At 45.2% G+C, this 20,509-nt stretch overlaps 1 protein-coding gene across 3 annotated transcripts in view; it reads right to left on the minus strand.

The window, feature by feature from the left end:
• Nucleotides 1-20,509, minus strand: part of akt1 (v-akt murine thymoma viral oncogene homolog 1) — a 126,710-nt gene that overhangs the window by 59,856 nt on the left and 46,345 nt on the right. For 2 of the 3 annotated variants that reach the window (XM_038778082.1, XM_038778075.1), the window contains exon 3: nt 2,419-2,547. In XM_038778082.1, the coding sequence (XP_038634010.1) occupies nt 2,419-2,547 (129 nt within the window). Of the gene's footprint in view, nt 1-2,418; nt 2,549-20,509 lie in introns of those variants that run through there. The other variant, XM_038778090.1, reaches the window with a different exon arrangement.

Consider the following 20,509-nt stretch of genomic DNA (forward strand, 5'->3'; position numbering starts at 1 on the left):
CATGGAAGTTCTCCATTCAGCGTTGCGATTTTAACCACTTCACCATTGACGGCTGTGTCTTCGGAGGCCCAAGTTCTGGAAATCCCCCTCACCCACCCGTCACTTCACTTCATGCCTTCCCTGTTTTACGATGCTCTTCGAACCCTACCTCTGTAACTTTTGGCCATCTAGTTGAACACTTCCTTGTGACTCAAAGTCAAATTTTACTCCATAATGCTTCTGTAAAGCACCTAGAGAAATTGTATTATACAAGTGTAGTTGTTATTTATGAAAATGAGGGGCATGAGTATGGAGCAGTGGTGCCATTTGTTTTTCCTGTCCAACATGTAGGACTCTGAATGCTAACATTTGAGACATGTCATTGTGCACCTTGGCCACACTGAGGTCAATGGGAGGTGGACATTTCCCCTCAAGGAAAGAGGGGGAAAACCTGATTTTAAACAGCGCGTGGCATCTGGCCGAATGATGATTGTAAATAGGGTCTATTGCCGGGGGAAGTCTGGAAAACAAATAAGGACTGTAAAAGCAAATTCTACAAAACTGAAAAAGATCCAAGCAAAACAAATGAAGAATGACATTAAAATGAGCATTCATTAAAATAAGGTGAAATATGTCTTTCCGTTTACTTATGAACTATAAGCAGAGTTGACAGAAGTAAAGAAAGTAAGATTGATATCATATTTAAACCACAAAAATCAATCTCTTTCCTTGCATGCAGATTTGCAGTTCGCTGATGTGGCACTCTATAGATGCAAACAAGATAAATAAGAATTCTCTCTACTAATAGCCACTACAAATCAAAAGTGTCACACAGGAAGCCTTTGTCATATGGAACAAAATGCTGCTTAATTACGCAGTTCTATCATTACAGACACATTATTAGATCATAGATGAACTTTGAGCCTTTTGGAGAACAAAAACCACCACAATACTGCATGAACACCAATGTTCAAACTCAAAACAGCATCCAATGCGTGATTATTTTGCTGCACCCTGGCAGTGAAGTGCAACCAGATTTTTCTAGTATTTTCACCACTGTAACAATCAGAACGAAACACACAAGGTTGCAAACAGTAACGAGTTACGCCATTCAAGGCAATGATTTTCAAACTCTTCCACGAGGTGTCCCATGCAAACACTACCATGCTCCCGGGAATCTTTCTATTTTTTTAACATAACCAAAAGGCCCACGTCACAGGTATACACGGCCCCTTACGCAGTCATTTGATTTTCCCAGACTGTCTAAAGTGGTGCTATGCGCACAAGGGTTTACTTCCATGTTTTTTTCCATCCTGGTAACTTTTAAATCCAGAACCGTCTTTCACAGAGTTGGGTTTTTTTTTCCCAGCAATTCTCCCTCTAGCAAAAGCTAAGCAAATCTTCCAACATCATTTCAAACCCTCACAAAATTAGTCTTTTCAATTAGAGTGCAAGCTCCCAACTGCATGGGGAACCATCGAGGCTTTTGACCTCCAGCTGCTCCCTCTTTCCCGGATCCCGGCAGATGACCTCTCGGAGAGGTTCAGGATTATCTTCGAAATCTTTCCATCTCAAAGCCCATCTCGATGGCAACATGAATCTCATGGGCCCTGTATCCAGGTAGAAATGTTGACGAGTTACACTCCAGACCCTAACTCTCAAGTAACTGGACAGTTCAAAGCGTAAACGTTTACAACCAACATTCTCAGCACCATCCTGGGACTTGAGATCAGCAGTAAACTTAGATGCTGCTGCCACTCTCTTCAATTGTGAATACCTTGAACCTTCTTTCCAGCAAAACAATCCAGGCCTTTATTCTTAATGGCCATGTCAGCCCGCCTGTTGTCAGGCAGGCTTCAAAACAGGTCACATTTACCTTCAATTTAACTTAAATTAACGCCAAAGTCCCAAAACACAACAATCTTAGAAGCCTCATAATATTGTAAGCCATCAGAAGTACCTATAGCCCCTGTAGTAAACAAGATCAGGCCCTGCAACACAGTCATGCATATTTTCAGATTGTTGCAACTGGTAAATGGAATACCCTTTTAAACAAAATTTAGATCAGGAGATAAAACTTGCCTTTCAAGGTTGCAAACTAATACAAACAAATTTAAGAAGTATTTAGATGGGCACTTGCAATGTCAGGGCGTACAAAGTTATGGGCCAAGTGCTGGAAAATGGGATTAGGATACTTAGGTGGTTATTTTGGACCGGTGCAGACACAATGGGCCGAAAGGCATTTCCTGTGCTGCAGACCTCTAAGACTCTAAATTGACCTGTGGGCAGCTTCATGTAGTATTGTGTTTTTGTACGAATATTGCAGCTTTTAAAAAAAACTTTACATTTTTCATTTTTAAAATCCGCTTTTTAAATGAGGTTGATTCTTGAATTCTGGCAGAAAGGACATCCCAGAATTAAACAATAGGTCATACGTACGTGCTACAGAGAAGTTATTCAAAGGTGTCTCTAGTTGGTCTACATCTTGTGGCCTCTCTTTATAACCAATAAACGTACCATCAGTCTTCAACAAAAAATACCTGGGCCTCCATGTTTTTATGTATTCTCCTGTAAATACAGAAAAATAGAAATGTCAAAATCATAATGAACAGCAAAGAGATCCTAGCGCAAAGAACATGCTCAAAACATGCAATCTTTGAATCTCCATGGATCAACTTGTACAGAACTTGGGAGATATTTAAAAATTCTATGTACAATGTCCTCAATTCCACAGCTTAAGAGGTACTGAGAAGGGCCTTCCATAATCTTCTCTGGCAACCCCACTATATATAGTAAGGTCAGAGAAGTCCTGTGATTCAAATAGCATTGGTTGCCTGGGTGCACAGCTGGATCACTCTTCACAAAGGGACTGGAAATTCCGATCAAAGGACCTTTGTGATCATAACTATTAAATAAAATATTATTCTTTGAGGGTCCAGTCTGGAATAGTGGTCTGTGCATCAATCCATCTTTCAATGAAGTACAACTAATTTCTATACAGTTAGTTTCAAAATAATTCTGGATCAACTGCTTAATTTTAGCATTCCGCAATGCAGTAGGTTTTGGAAAATAAATCTTTCAAACTCATCATGAATCGTGCAAACATCCTACCAAATAAGTCAGGTTTATTTTAAATGGTGAACTAATAGGGGCCAATGCCACTGTAGAATTTGTACCATTAACTATGGCACCAGATTTATCACCAACATAGATTCATAGAAACCCTACAGTGCAGAAGGAGACGTTTCAGCCCATTGAACCATCGACCCTCCGAAAGAGCACCCTACTTAGGGCCACTTCCCCCACCCTATTCCTATAGCCCCACCTAACCTATGGACACCAAGGAGCAATTTGGCATGCCCAATCCACCTTGTAATGATATGTAGAATATAATTTGTATATAATTTAATAACCGAACTGTAAGTAAAGATAGGTGCCGTATGCATAGACAGATTCTAGCATCCGACCACTAGGTGGCATGACAACAGGAGAAAGTTACTGGAACACGATGTGTGCAGCAGAACATGGATAGCAGGGGTAGAGTCCAGTCGCATATCGAGTAGCTCCTTAGTTAATAGTAATTAATACTAGTTCATCATAATTATTTGTATTTAGCCATTGATTCCAACTGTACTTATCGTTTAACATCGTAGAAACCTTTAGTATTCAGTAAATAGTTTTGTTTTCTAACAAAGCCGTATGTTCTCTAATTGATTTAATCATAAAGACATCGCCATCCGTGAACATAGAGAACATTACACACCTAACCTGCACATCCTTGAACTATGGGAGGAAACTGGAACACCCAGAGGAAACTCATGCAGACAAGGGGAAATGTGCAGACTCCACAGATACCCAAGACTTGAATTGAAATGGGGCCCCTGGTGCTGTAGGCAGCAGTGCTCACAACAAAAATAACATCTAATATAACCATATAAAAATGGTCAGTCACTAGATTTCATAATAGGTCAACTGCTGCAGAGAATGCAAATCCCAATGGTACATTTAAACTCCTCCCCCCACCCATCCATGTCCCTCCATACTTCAAAAAAAGATTGATCCTCTCTCCTAAATCACAAGGGCAGGCAAGTGATATTCCAAGTCCCTGCCATCGTCAAGCTCTGGTTGGGCATGATAAAAGTACTCATATGCATTCTGTACATGAGCGCCCTTTTCTCTCCACAGATGCTGTCAGACTTGCTGAGATTGTCCATGTGGTAAACCACTGATACTGTATTATATATATTGTGGTAAACCACTGTTACTGTATTGTATATATTGTTTGTTGTCTCTGCTGGCTCCGCCTGGGGTCCTCCCCTCAGGCTCTGTATAAAGGTGGCCGACCTCTGGCCCTGCCCCAGTTCGGGATCAGTTGCCAGCAGGTTCTCGTTTAGCTTATTAAAGCCAGTTTCGTTCCATAACTCGTCTTTGTTATCATTGATGGCACATCAATTTAATAAGCTAAATGCTTAAGATGGATGCATCACTAAAGCCTGATCGCCTGGAACTGGACCCCCAAGCAGCCGGCGCCACTAAGACACTCGAGCACTGGCTAAGCTGCTTCGAAGCTTACCTCGAATCTGCAGCCGACGCCGTCACCGACATCCACAAACTTAAGAGTCCTCAACACCCGGGTAAGCCCGCAGGTTTTCCTCCTTTCAGAGACGCTGCCTCATACGCGGAAGCGATAACGCTGCTGAAGGGGCAGTATGTAAAGGCAGTAAATGAGGTGTACGCTAGGCACCTCCTTGCCACGAGGCGTCAACGCCCTGGAGAATCGCAGGCCGAATTCCTGCGCGCCTTGTGGGTACTCGGCCAGAACTGTAGTTGTCAGGCGGTATCAGCTGTCCAGCACATGGAGCTGCTGATCAGGGACTCCTATGTATCTGGCATAAAATCCAACTACATCTGCCAGCGCCTGCTAGAATGGGGTACACTCGGCCTCCAAGAGACAGTGCAGCTCTTGAATTCACTGGAAGTGGCCTTCCATAACATGGATGCCTTCACCTCCGACCACGCGGCAACGCACCCGACCCGGGTGCGTTGCAAGCCTGTGCCGCACATCAATCCGCCAACTCCGGAGGCCCGATATGCTACTTCTGTGGCCAGGGTAAGCACCCCAGACAACGCTGCTCAGCACGGATCTGCGACGGGTGCGGAAAGAAGGGCCATTTCGCCAAAGTCCGCCAGGCCCGACCTGTTCCAAAAGTTTCCAGACCCAGCAGCAGCAGCGCTGCATGTTGCCAGTCAGGACTGCCCCCATCTACCACGCCACCCGCCATGTGCGACCCATGGGGACCACCATCTTGGAATCACCCCATCGTCTCCCGGAACTCCTGCTCACCCAGTCGTACGCTGGTCTCCGCTACTCTCGACCAGCCCACCCACCTTCTGAAGCTCGCCTCCATCACCCTCGACCAGTCTCGACCTCATCACCTCATTAAATCCATGATGACCGTCTGGATCAACGGGCACGAGACGACCTGCCTCTTCGACTCTGGGAGCACTGACGGCTTCATCCACCCAGATACAGTTAATGTGCTGCTCCCTCCGAATTTTACCCGTGACCCAGAAAATCTCCCTGGCTTCCGGATCACATTCTGTGGATATCCGCGGGCACTGTGTCGCAACCCTTTCGGTACAGGGCATAGAGTATGCTAATTTCAAGCTCCATGTCCTCCCTCATCTCTGCCCTATTACTGGGTCTTGATTTTCAGTGCCCCCTCCGAAGCTTTACCTTGAAGTTCGGTGGACCCCCTCACTGTCTGTAGCCTCGCGACCCTTAAGGTCACTCCACCCTCGCTCTTCGCTAACCTCACCCCGGACTGTAAGCCCGTCATCACTAGGAGCAGACGATAAAGGCCTTGTCACGGGCACTGTATCAGGTCAGACGTCCAGCGACTCCCGCGGGAAGGGATCATAGAGGCCAGTACCAGCCCATGGAGAGACCAAGTGGTGGTCGTCAAGACTGGGGAGAAACACCGGATGGCCATCGACTACAGTAAGACGATCAACCGGTACACACAGCTCGAAGCGTACCCCCTCCCCCGCACATCTGATATGGTCAATCAGATTGCACAGAATCGAGTCTTCTCCACTGTTGACTTGAAGTCCGCGCACCACCAGCTCCCTATCCGCCCGGAGGACCGCCAATACACTGCCTTCGAGGCAGATAGCCGCCTCTACCACTTCCTCGGGGTCTCCTTCGGCGCCACCAATGGGGTCTCGGTCTTCCAACGAGAGATGGTTGACCAGTATGGGCTGCGGGCCACGTTCCCTTATCTGGATAATGTCACCATCTGCGGCCATGACCAGCAGGACCATGACGCTAACCTCCAACATTTCCTCCACACCGCTAAACTCCTTAACCTCACATACAATAAGGAGAAATACATTTTCCGCACAACCCGCCTAGTCATCCTTGGCTACGTGGTGGAAAACGGGGTCCTAGGGCCCGTCCCCAACCGCATGCGCCCCCTCCTGGAACTTCCCCCTCCCCCACTGCCCCACAGCCCTGAAGAGATGCCTGGGGTTCTCCTCCTATTATGCCCAGTAGGTCCCCAATTATGCGGACAAGGCCCACCCACTCATTAAATCTACCATTTTTTCCCCCTGACGGCTGAGGCCCGCCTGGCCTTCAACTGCATCAAGGCAGACATTGCCAAAGCCGCAATGCACGCTGTGGATGAGTTCATCCCGTTCCAGGTGGAGAGCGATGCATCTGACTTTGCCCTGGACGTTACCCTCAACCAGACGGGCAAGCCCGTGGCTTTCTTCTCCCGTACCCTCCAGGCCTCCGATAATTGACACTCCTCCGTCGAAAAGGAAGCCCAAGCCATTGTGGAAGCTGTGCGGCATTGGAAGCATTACGTGGCCAGCAGGCGATTTACTCTCCTCACTGACCAACGGTGTGTTGCCTTCATGTTTAATAACACACAGCGGGGCAAGATCAAGAATGACAAGATCCTGAGGTGGAGGATTGAACTCTCCACCTACAATTATGATATCTTGTATCAACCTGGGAAGCTCAATGAGCCCCCAGATGCCCTATACCGCGGTACATGTGCCAGCGCACAAGTAGACCGACGTCGGGCCCTCCACAATGTTCTGCGCAGAGTGCAAACCGCACTTCTATCGGTCAGACAGAGCGCATCTGGTAAAGGCTTCCGCCCCTTTGAGCGCCTTAGCACAGACTTCAAATGGCCCCTCCCCTCCACTGACCGTAATGTGCATTTTCCCAACATTATTGACGAGTACTCACGTTTCCCTTTTGCCATTCCATGCCCTGACATGACCTCTGCCACTGTCACATGGCCTACAAAGTCTCTTCACCTTATTCAGTTTCCCCACCTACATCCATTGCGATTGGGGTTCCTCTTTCATGAGTGACGTGTTGCGTCAGTTCCTGGTTAGCAAGGGCATCGCCTCAAGCAGGGCGACCAACTATAACCCCCGGGGAAATGGACAGGTGGAGAGGGAGAACACGATGGTCTGGAAGGCCGTCCTTCTTACCCTACGGTCTAGAAGTCTCCCAGTCTACCGCTGGCAGGAGGTCCTTCCCGATGCTCTCCACTCCATCTGGTCGCTCCTGTGCACTGCCACCAATGTGAACGAATGTTTGTCTTCCCCGGGAATCTACCTCAGGGGTCTCGCTCCCGTCCTGGCTGACAGTCCCAGGGCCCGTCCTCCTCTGGAAACATGCAAGGAGTCATAATTCGGATCCCCTGACCAAAAGGGTTCTTCTCCTCCATGCCAACCCACAATATGCCTACGTGGCACACCATGACGGACGGCAGGACACAGTCTCCCTTCGGGATTTGGAACCCACAGGTTCCCCAGTGACCATCATCACCACCTCCAACCCGACAGCGTCTTCCTCTACCGCTACTCGGCTACTTTGGAATTTGGCACCCGCAGGCCCCCCAGCGACCATCACCACCACCCCCGCCCCTACACCGTTTCCCTCTCCACTGACTCAACTATTGGATGAAGAAGACGACGACACGCTCCCGGACACACAGGTCTCGACACCAGTGCCCACACCACAGCCGGGACTGAGGCATTCACAGCAGAAGGTCAAAGCCCCCCCCGACAGACTCGATCTTTAAGTCCACTTAAGTTCACCCCCGCCGGACTCTTTTTGTTTTAAAACAGGGGGTGAATGTGGTAAACCACTGTTACTGTATTATATATAGTGGTAAACCACTGTTACTGTATTATATATATTGTGGTAAACCACTGTTACTGTGTTATATATATTGTGGTAAACCACTGTTACTGTATTATATATATTGTGGTAAACCACTGTTACTGTATTATATATATTGTGGTAAACCACTGTTACTGTATTATATATATTGTTTGTTGTCTCTGCTGGCTCCTCCCCTCAGGCTCTGTATAAAGGTGGCCGATCTCTGGCCCTGCTCCAGTTTGGGATCAGTTGCCAGCAGGGTCTCATTTAGCTTATGAAAGCCACAGTTTTGTTCCACAACTCGTCTTTGTTATAATTGATAGCACATCAGTCCAGTATTTTCTGTTCTTGTTTCAGATTCTAGTATCTGCAGTAATTTGTTTTTATATTATAAAAGTACAGGCCTGTGGTGACTCACTATCGTTTTCCCTTCCTTTTCAGGAAGTGAATGGCCTCCAGATGGTACCTGGTCATGTGGGAGTTTATGGATGTAATGCCACATTCTATCCACTCTGTGGCACAGCATATTAGAATATCAATGCACTCCATAGATGCCATCTCACATCACTTCATACTGACTACCAATTTGATTATTTTAAAAATTAAGTTTAGACTGTGCCAAATCAAATCGTAGCAAGCTACAATTCCACAACATTGCGCAATACGGGCGTTCAAAATTAAGGCATATTGGTGGGGTAGAAAGAGCTTTTACCAGCATCTGATTGTGCTAAATCTTAATTGGGCATCTTAATTTACAAGCAGCACTGTCTATACATTATTCTTTCTATCACAGCCAGATGTTCCACCACTGTAAAAGTGAAGGATGTGCATCAGCAACAGACACTGGTTGATACCAATTTGTCTACTGAACCTATTTATTCTCAGGATGTGGGTGTCACTGACAACGCCGGTATTCATTATCTATCCCTCATGGCCTAGCAAGCCACTCCAGTTGTTATGAAGACCCTCCATCTTCTCAGGTCCATGTCAGCGGGCAATAAGACATCAACAATGTTGGTGTGAGAGACTGGAGTCGCGCACAGGTCAGACTGGGCAAGGACAGCAGGTTTCCTATCTTAAAAATGGACATTAGGGGGCCCCTGGGTTTTTGATGACCATTCACCTGATTTCTGGTCATTTTTATTGATATCAGCAATTTAAAATCGGTAAATCTTTTTTTTTTTTTAAAAGGCAGACTTCAAATTCTCAACTGTCATTATGGAATTTGAACCCGTGTTTAACGTCCAGTAGCACAGATTATGCACCGCCATATCCTTATTATTTAGAGGACGTACCAGGGGAAGGCAAAGCATTTCCTCTCGGGAAAGTTGTGTGGATACGGAGTGATCTGGCAACAGTCCCACTCAAATGCCAACAGCTGGCACTGGCATCAGTTTGGGAATGGTTATGAGCCTACCTTCCTTCAGTTGGTTCAATCAACTGTCCATGGGCAGGGCAAAGTGGTTGAAAACAGACAAAAAATAAATTAGGTACAGAAAAACGCACCGCTGGAAAAGAAATACAAATCGATGCATCCTTGGAAACTAAAAATATCACGCGAATAGATTTGCACAATTTGTTTTCTGTGTTTTTCAGGTATTGATTTTTCAAATGTGCAGTTAATACTGTAGCTAAGCACTGGGAAATTTTGTAATGCGGCTAAAAATAAATAACTTTTAGACATTGATTTTACTCGAGATTGGACCATGTTTTTTTAAGTACATAATCCTGTGTCAGATGACAAATTTACAACAACCATGTATTAATTTAATTATCATACATCAAGTGTTTAAGCCTACAAAGGTACATCAAGAACAAATTCCAGGATAAAAGCAAAAAATGCAGGAAATGCACAGGTTACTCATCATCTGCACAGAGAAATGACACGTCAACATTTCAGGAGTGTAATAACTCAGTTTGATCTTTCAAACTGACCGGAAACAAGAATCGGGTAAACATTCAACAAGGTTTTGAAGTTTTTGAAGCGTAATCCGATCCTTGATGTCATAAAAAGAATAAGATATCACACAACTTGCTGATAAGGATGAAGGTAGCTATAGAAAGATAAGACTTGCATTTATCACGACTACCGGATGACCCAATGTGCTCGGCAGCCAATTAAGTACTTTTTTGAACTGTAGTCACTGCTGTAATACAGTAGACAATTTTTGAGCACGGTCGCACAAATAACAAATGTGTTAGTGAACCGAAAATCTTCTACTTTAGCAGTTAAATATTGCTCTTCCTCAAAATAGTACCATGGGATCTTTTATGTCCATCGGAGAAGCAGGATTTAACCATCGCTCCATGACATTTAATGGTATTACCATTACGGAGTCCCCCCTCTATCAACATCCTGGGGGGGTTACCATTAACCAGAAACTGAACTGGATTAGCCATTAAATGTTGTAGCTACAAGAGGAGGTCAGAGGCTGGGAATCCTACGGTGAGTAACTCGCCTCCTGACTCCCCAAAGCCTGTCCACCATCTACAAGGCACAAGTCAGGAGTGTGATGGAATACTCTCCACTTGCCTGGATGAGTGCAGCTCCAACAACACAAATGATCAACGCCATCCAAGACAATGCAGCCTGCTTGATCAGCACCCTACCTACCACCTTCAACATTCACTCCCTCTACCACTGGTGCACATTGGCAGCAGTGTGTACCATCTACATAATGCACTCAAGCAACTTGCCAAGCATCCTTTGACAGCACCTTCCAAACCCGTCCCTCTACTTCCTAAAGGACAGGGGCAGCACCACCTGCAAATCCCCCTCCAAGTCACACACCAGCCTGGCATGGAATTATATTGCAGTTCCTTCAACGTCACTGGGTATTCCGGAACTCCCATTCTAACAGCACTGTGGGAGTACCTACACCACATGGACTGCTGCGGTACAAGAAGCTGGCTCACCACCACCTTCTCGAGGTGCTGACTTTAGCAGTTAAATATTGCTCTTCCTCAAAATAGTACCATGGGATCTTTTATGTCCATCGGAGAAGCAGGATTTAACCATCGCTCCATGACATTTAATGGTATTACCATTACGGAGTCCCCCCTCTATCAACATCCTGGGGGGGGTTACCATTAACCAGAAACTGAACTGGATTAGCCATTAAATGTTGTAGCTACAAGAGGAGGTCAGAGGCTGGGAATCCTACGGTGAGTAACTCGCCTCCTGACTCTCCAAAGCCTGTCCACCATCTACAAGGCACAAGTCAGGAGTGTGATGGAAAACTCTCCACTTGCCTGGATGAGTGCAGCTCCAACAACACAAATGATCAACGCCATCCAAGACAATGCAGCCTGCTTGATCAGCACCCTACCCACCACCTTCAACATTCACTCCCTCTACCACTGGTGCACATTGGCAGCAGTGTGTACCATCTACATAATGCACTCAAGCAACTCGCCAAGCATCCTTTGACAGCACCTTCCAAACCCGTCCCTCTACTTCCTAAAGGACAGGGGCAGCACCACCTGCAAATCCCCCTCCAAGTCACACACCAACCTGGCATGGAATTATATTGCAGTTCCTTCAACGTCACTGGGTATTCCGGAACTCCCATTCTAACAGCACTGTGGGAGTACCTACACCACATGGACTGCTGCGGTACAAGAAGCTGGCTCACCACCACCTTCTCGAGGTGCTGACTTTAGCAGTTAAATATTGCTCTTCCTCAAAATAGTACCATGGGATCTTTTATGTCCATCGGAGAAGCAGGATTTAACCATCGCTCCATGACATTTAATGGTATTACCATTACGGAGTCCCCCCTCTATCAACATCCTGGGGGGGGTTACCATTAACCAGAAACTGAACTGGATTAGCCAATGCTAACAAATGCTGACCAAAGAATGAATAAGAGACATAGCCTCAGTTTAATATCTCTTATCTGTAGCGAGTGGTGGCACCATGAAAAAGGGCAGCCCATGCTCAATACAACACTAGACTGCCAACCTACATTCCACACTCAAGTCTTTGGTCAGGATTGAAATCCATAAACTTCTAACTCAGAGAGCAGAGTCATACCACCAAATCACGGATGACACTGTTCATGAGTATTGCCAAAGAGAACAATAGCTAACTTCAGACGACAGGTGTCAAGTTGGGTTAAAAATACACGGCAATTGTTCCAGGTGGCACTTTACATCTTTCAGATATGCAATAGGATAAGAAATCTATTTTTTGAAGATGATTCCCAGTGGAATAAACCCAGGCAGCTCTGAAGTCTGAATTATGTATATTGTGTACAGAGAAATCCAATACCAGATTTATATTTTAAGTGGTACAGGTGACAAGCCAATGGACATGGTCAACAGCCTCAAAAGAAATTCCCTTTTGGTACAGGATTATAACAACCTCTCTAATTCTTGTAATGTGATCATATCATCGCTGGTACTTAAAGCCTTTACCTGCGTTTATGTAGGAGATTTGAGTGAGAAATAGGGACTATAAATTTCAAGGCGTTGGCTGCTTTTGTTAGCCTACATGGGCCTCCATTAACTTCAGGAGCCCATTCTCGGTCTTACTAGTTAAATTGAAATCTCCAATTGCAATAGTTGGCCCCTTAGCAGTACCACCCAAATGTTCTCTCATTCCACTGCTCCAAATCAAGGTTTTCATCCTGACCTGGGAGTGTATAGCATACCTCTAGTAAAAGTTTACTTCTGTTCCCATCTATAAATGCTGCCATAAGCAATTCTTTGTCAGCCATTTCTTTTTTATGTCCCCTCTCACCTGAGCCTTAATATTCTAGTACAAGACTTCCGGTGGCGCCCTCGAGGAGTCAGTTCGCAGGTCGGATCGCTCCCGCCCGCGATGGGCAGACTGACCTTTTTTAACGGACTTTTTTGGGACCTGGCAGCCTGAATCGGTGGAGGAGTCGATAGGGAAGAGGCTTCCCTTCTGGGGTATGGGCAGCTGGACTAGAAGTGGTTGAGTGGAGCGGCAAGGATTAAAGCGGGAGCAGCGGGAACCCCAGACCGGGCCGCCAAGCATGGCGGACAGCGGGGACCAGGGAGCGGAGGCTCACTGGCCAAGGGAGGAACAGATGGAGTTCTTCAAGAACTGCTTCGCCGAGCTGAGGAGGGACACGCTGGACCCGATGAGAGCGGTGATGGACCGAATGGTCGAGACACAGGAGGTCCAAGGGAAGGCGCTCAGGGAGGTCGAGGCGAAGCTCTCCAGTCAGGCGGGCATGGTAACGGAGCTGGAGCACGAGGTGGAGGAGCTGAACGCCCGACAGAGGAGGATGCAGGAGCAGCTTGAAGAGCTGGGGAACAGAGCCAGGAGGCAGAATTTAAGGATCATTGGCCTCCCCGAGGGCTGCGAGGGGTCGGATGTGGGCGCATACGTGATGGGTATGCTTGAGGCGTTGATGGGACCGGAGGCCTTCCCTCAACCCCTGGAGTTGGATGGGGCACATAGAGCCCCTGCAAGGAAGCCCAGGATGGGCGACCGACCGAGGGCCTTGGTGGTCCGCTTTCATCGACTTGCTGACAGGGAACGTGTGCTGCGATGGACCAAGGCGGAGAGGAGCAGCAGATGGGAGAACTGTGAGGGTTAAAAACTGCGCATTTACCAGGACTTGGGAACGGAGCTGGCCAAGAGGCGTGCAGGATTCATCAAGGTAAAGGCAGCCCTCTACAAAAAGGAGGTGAGGTTTGGAATGCTGTATCCTGCAAAGCTCTGGGTTACGTTTGAGGAACTCCACTACTACTTTGAGACACCAGAACAGGTTTGGACTTTTATTAAAGATAAGAAACTGGACTTGAACTAATGGGCACTTAGTTCTTTCAGTGCTGTTCAGTGGCAGCGGTCTGTTAACCTAATTTGCTCTGATTAGGTGTGGACTTTTATTAAAAGAAGAAGCTGGACTTGAACTAAAGGACTCTGGGCTCTCAGAGCTTTTGTGTGGCGGCGGTTTGTTAAACTATCCTGTACTGCAATGTTTTATCCAAGATTGTTTTCAGCCTGGACAGAGAGTGGGAGCTGGAGGGCGCACTGTTTAGGGTGTTTTGGGGGGATTGCAACAAGGGGGGGCAACAAGGGGGGGGGGGGCCGGCAAAGGGGGCCCTGCACTTGGTACCTTTTGGCAGGAGATCGGGGCTTCTGATAGGGGGATGGGCTAGGGGCTGGTTAAGGGAGTTGAAAGGGCACGGTGGGATACAATTAGGTTAATAGGTCCCTGGTGTGTGGGGGGAGGGCCCGAGCGCTCGGACGGGAGACAGGCAGGCGTCAAGGGCAGGGGTCAGCGTAGCTAGCGTAGGCCAGGGGGCACCAGGGAGAGTAGGAGGTGGGGCGGGGCAGGCTAGGGCCAAACGCAGGGCTGACCTGGCAGGTCAGGCCTTGGGGGGCAGGGGAGGCGGGGTGTGGGGGGAAAGAGGGTTAGGGCCACGTTAGTTTAGTTGAACACGTGTGGCATGGGAAAACAGAGCTGGCAGAGGAAGTGCCTTATTAACATGTTTACTCTTTCCCACTGTTCGTTTTCACTATGTTAAGGCTCTGTGCACAGGGCCATTTTTCGCTCTGTAAATGTTACAAAATTGTGTTAAATAAAAAACTCAAAAAAAAAAAATATTATAGTACAACTTTACACATTTTATATGCATGTAACAAAGTTGAGACATCACACTATATTTATAAAAAATATATAAATTTATTTATACATTATTTATCTACCCATATCACTAATTTCTAACTTTTTAAAAAGTGGACACAGACTTTTAAAATGACAGTTTGAAAAAAGTCACGCAAAGGAACTTTCTGGCAGTAACACAGAAGCTGATGCCTTGTCATCTTTGAAGAGGTGAGGGCAGCTCGGTGGCACAGTGGTAGCACTGCAGTCTCACGGCACCGAGGTCCCAGGTTCGATCCCGGCTCTGGGTCACTGTCCGTGAGGAATTTGCACATTCTCCCCATGTTTGCGTGGGTTTCGCCCCCACAACCCAAAGATGTGCACGGTAGGTGGATTAAACACGCTAAATTGCCCCTTAATTGGAAAAAATGAATTGGGTACTTTAAAAAAAATGTTTTAATCTTTGAAGAGGAAACAACTCTGAGTTGCAGAAACTAAATTCAAAGGGAATTATACAAATGCAATCTACATCTCCTAAACCAGGCCTTGCCAAATGACCCTGTGAGCTGCAGAAACCAAATTCAAAGGGAATTATACAAAGGCAATCTACATCTCTTAAGCCAGGCTTTGCCAACAGGAACTACTAGTCTGCTAGGACAAAGGACCACGTAACCTCCTTTCAAATTCTTAATGGTTGAAACATTAACCATCTCAAGAATCCGGACAAAGGAATATACGGTTCCATTTACCAGCAGCAGCTCAGTACAAGGGCTGGGTCCAGGTGAATGCCTGGCCACCATCTACATGGCTGAAACTTACCATTGCCTACAAGACAAATATCATCTCTATGTGCTTATCCCATCAAGGAAACCACCTCTGCTGGCAAAGCGAATTATCCAACACCAATCTTTAGCCTGCCGACCTCTTGTGAAGAAATACATCATTGGACTATGCTTCTGTATTCTTTATTCGGCGGTCTTTGCCCTGTGAATCTTTCTTTCTCCATCTCTTTCCCCCCACCCCTTTTGTTGTAAATGAAAAAGGAGACTATGTTGCAGCCCATCTATTGGGCTCGAGTGTGTGAATAAACTCCTCGGAGTTTAACCTACTTTGAGTTTGCTGTGGGACTATTAATGAAAATTGGACCACACCAAAATGGAGGGGTTGGGAAACACACCACCACTTATAAAGGGGGGGAAATCAAGAATCAAAACCTTTTTGTTAATGTATGGGTGGCAAGTGGAGAATTCAGGATGGTTTAAATTAAACCCCTTCCTGTCCCTAATGCATAAACACACACACACACCACATTTTTAAAATATATATGTATAAAATGAAATTTCTTTTGAAAGTCCCTCCGAAACAATGTTTTTTAAAATAAATTTAGAATACCCAATTATTTTTTTCCCAATTAAGGGGCAATTTAGTGTGGCCAATCCACATAGCCTGCATATCTTTGGGTTGTGGGGGTGAAACCCACAAAGCCACTTGGAGGACATGCATACCCCACACGGACAGTGACCCGGGGCTGGGATAGAACCTGGGACCTCGGCACGTGAGGCAGCAGTGCTAACCACTGCAACACCGTGCTGCCCATCCTAAACAGTGTATATCTGTCTAGGCATATATTGCATTGAGTGGAATTATCCTTATGGAATGATAAGTATTTGGGGAGGAGAGGAAACGAAACAAAGAATTAAAATAATACAAACATTATTTTGATGCTTTACTCTAAAATGAAAGGAGCACGTGGATGCTGCATTGATCTAAACTACTTGCAAAACATAGCCATGCTTTCTCAGAACAGAGCTGCTGGTGGGATCTTTGCACTGTTTCATGGGGATGGGGAGAGTATGTTAAGTCTCCAGCTCAATTCAACCTGCCTTTGGGCAGACATCTGCCTCCTATCAGCTGATCAGCAGAGCAGAAGCATCTGCGCTGTAGAAAGGCACACACTTTCCCTCACCTATTCTCTGCCAATAGAGCTGCAGCTGTGGCGGTGAAAGGCAAAGAAAGAGGAAAGAACTGATGTAGAAAAACAAACTTCAGAAACTCCCTCTCCACTAATAAAAGGAGCAGGAAAAAAAAAAGCAAAAAGGAGAGTTGCTGAAAAGTCATTCAGCTTAATTTGTCCAGAATCGGTGCTAAAAACAAAAATCTTCCTCCTCCTGGAGGACAGTCTCATCAGGATTGATGAAAGTAGTGTGACACGGCTTCGCCAGGTGGAACTATTTAACAACAAATCATCTGCTAAAGACAATTTTAAAATATTAACATTTGGCAAACAAATCCAAATATGTAATCAGATAGATCGGAATGAAGCACAGATTTTCCCCAAGTCCTTTGTCATGGAAAGGCGTCTTACACACCAGAAACACATATTGGAAAATTCACAAATTTGTAATGCGCGCTCACAGTGTGTGAAAGCTCATATCTACACTCAAATTTTTAACAACGTTACTTACTACCAATAGCCAGAATAGAATGTTCCAAACCAAGAAACCTATCACTGTGGAATGCATTCAAACATCTTGCGTTGTGAACAAGGATGAAATAGAATTTCCTTCAACTGATGGAACTAGTAATATATATATATTTTTTTAATAGTTTATTAATGGAGAACAAAATTAATTTCCGACACAAAACTGTCACATTATCATTGGTGTCTCCTGCAAACTGAGGCTAAAGAAAAAATAAACAAACTTCACTGTCTGCACTATAGCAGAAATTACGGGCGCAATCCAGCATCCAAGCTGTGCCTGAAAAGCAGCTTGCCATGGCGCAGCGTGGACAATAAAAGCAGGGAGAACACTCTCTGGGATGTACATGGGTCGCAACGCCTCACGAGATCTAACGCAATCTTGTGAGACGTTGTGATGTAAATCCCACCCAACGTGGGCAGAATCACCTTTTAGCAAATCTGCAAATTCGAGCGCGACATCTAGTCTCACTTTAGCATGCAGATTCCCAAGGTGTTGGGATCTATCCCCTTCGACTCGAGCAAGCGGCTTTCAGCTCTGGTCACCATAAACGGGGACCAGACGGAACGGCACCCAGGGGATTTGAGGCTCCCAGTGCATGCCCTTTGGGCAGGGTGGCACACTGGCACTGCTGGTGCTACCTGGATTCCAGCCTGGCACTGCCAATGTGCCCAGATAGCGCTGCCAGCTGACAGGGGTACTGCGAAGTGTTGTTGAAAATACAGAAAAATGTGTCATTTGAAACATGGAAGTATGGCAATATCTGGTCTGAGAGAAACAAGAGAGGATACAGAGAAAGATCCCATAAAGGGTTAATTGCAGCTGCAAAGAGCAGGATTATAAAATGCAGATTCTTTCTCTCAAGCAGGCTTAGCAAACACAACAGATTCTTGTATTGAGCTAAAAACAATCGTTTACACCTTCATTGAAAGTAACTATCTTAGGAAGCATCTGGAAAAGCATAGGTGAGAGTTTCAATTGAATTAAGTTACGAATGTTTAAAACAGGCAGGTCTTTCAAGTCATAACCAAGTGAAATTTTAGCATACAGCTAAAAGCAAAGGTTTCACACCTTCATTGAAATTAACTCTCTTAGTAAACAGCTGGAAAGGAAAGGACGAGGTTCAATTGAATTTGCTAACAATTCTAAGTGTGAAATTTTGCCAATATCAGGTAGAAAATTGGAGACAACCTGTCTACGAGAAACATAGTTTAAAGTCAAAATCAAAGGCAAAGTTATGAGCTGGGGACAATTGGAAAATTAAACTATTGACATGACAAGAATTAAAAGTAACACCTATTGAAACCAAAGCATTTTGAATATCACAAAGGAACTTTGAACATCACAAAGGACAATGTAATCAGATCTGAGAGGTGAGGTTATGCTCAAAATGAATACTTAGTTGTATTAGAATGTTTAGATCAAAGATACTTTTTAACAATCAAAGTGAAATAAGTTAATTTACAATAAGGTCATAAAAACTGAATAACTGTGAGAAAGAGAATATAAACGCAGAGACCAGAAGAAGAACTCAGAGAGAGGAGAGAAACATATTCAGTTTTCACAGCTCGGTCATGGGAAAGATGAGACAAGCAGCCGAGCTTAAACAGCTATACATCTAAGGAAGACTAGAATTTAAACAGGAATCAGAGTCAGCTGAGAGATGGTTAGCAGAGCTTTTATAGCTCAATACATGGGATGGACAAGACACTGCAACCAAGCTAACCAGCAAATACATCTCAAGAAGACCAGACTTTAAAGAAGATTGATTGTCAAGGTGGGCCTGAAGGTCCTTTCAACCAACCAGCAGGATCCAGAAGCAAGATCTTTTTACCTTTCTGTAAAGAAAGTGTTTGCAGCTTTTAAAAGAAAAAATATAATAATAAAATAACTTAATTTAACCTGAAATAGTGGTTATTCCTAAAGTCTATTTTACTTACTTAGCAATGCAGGACCCAGGACATCGATGCTACTAAGTGGTAAGTACATGAAATCTTCGGTGAAGGTATGGGTTATACCTGGGGATAACTTAAAAATATAGTTTGACCTGAATAGCATCCACTGAAGCCTGCATCGGAGTCAGGGAGTGAGAATCTCTGTTCACCATTTAGAATGTCGGCCCTTTTTGGTATGGGGGAATTCTAAGAATAGTGGTGAGTTTTCAAAAACAGAGGGTACCAGGCTGGCACTGCTGGGCGACACGCTGGCATTTTCCATGCGGCAGAAATCAGTCTGGGGGTGCCCTGCGGTGTTGGGGTGGTGCAGGGGGTCCTTCCATAGTGCATTGGGGTTTGGGAAGAGGCCAGTGGTCTCAGAGACGCCATTTAAAAATGGCATCCCAATCTCTCTCTACACTGAGGAGTTCCTGCAATCAGAGCTCCTCGGTGTAGAAAACGAGGCAATGTGCGGCCTTGGCCGCGTGTTCCCTGCTGAGGCCCCTTATTTAACGCGAGTGGCGTTTTCTAGCCATGCGTTCCTTGGCGCTGCAAATGTCGGGAAACACGCGACTAAACGTGCTCGCTATGGGACTTTGTTCCTATTTAGTTGAATCGCCGTACATTTAATGTGTGCAACAGTGATACATGTTTTCAAAATTAAAATAGCAACACACCTATAATCTGACGAAGAAAAGTAGCACTGGGTTATTAGCACTGAGGGACAGTATCACACACAGCTAATACAAGATGGAATGGAGAATTACCTTAACGTCCTTGAAAAGAATGGCCTGAATGATCATTATTCAACTATTAAGTTCAGCCAGTTATAACAAGGCAAGGCTTATGTACAACTTTTCCGTGTTTGTTTGTTGTAAAGTGGGCAAAGGGAATGAACAGCTTAAAATAACCGGATTTGAAATTTACAGGATTAGCCTACTCTCGGCTGTCAAATCATTTTGATTTGATAGCCAACTATTGGGGAATCCATAACAAACGGCCATTAGATTTCCCATAAAGGCAATGCTATGCCCTTGCTTTGCCTTTCACATCAGAGAGGTTCTGGACAAAACCGGAAATATTACTGCAACAAACAACAAAAAATGTTTCCCCATGCACAAGAAAAAAGGTTAACCAGTTGAGCAACTGACATACCACAATAACTGAAAAATATATTCCAAACAATCACAAGAACAACATGTAAGGCCCAAGCCTGAAAAGAGATATACTTTCCAATAATTTAAAATCACTCGAATCGTATAGATACATCAAACATAATTTTTTTTTTTAATTTAGATTAGCCAATTATTTTTTTCCGATTAAGGGGCAATTTAGCGTGGC

This window comes from Scyliorhinus canicula, chromosome 2 (assembly GCF_902713615.1).
Source record: "Scyliorhinus canicula chromosome 2, sScyCan1.1, whole genome shotgun sequence".
NCBI classification, from domain to species: Eukaryota; Metazoa; Chordata; class Chondrichthyes; order Carcharhiniformes; family Scyliorhinidae; genus Scyliorhinus; species Scyliorhinus canicula.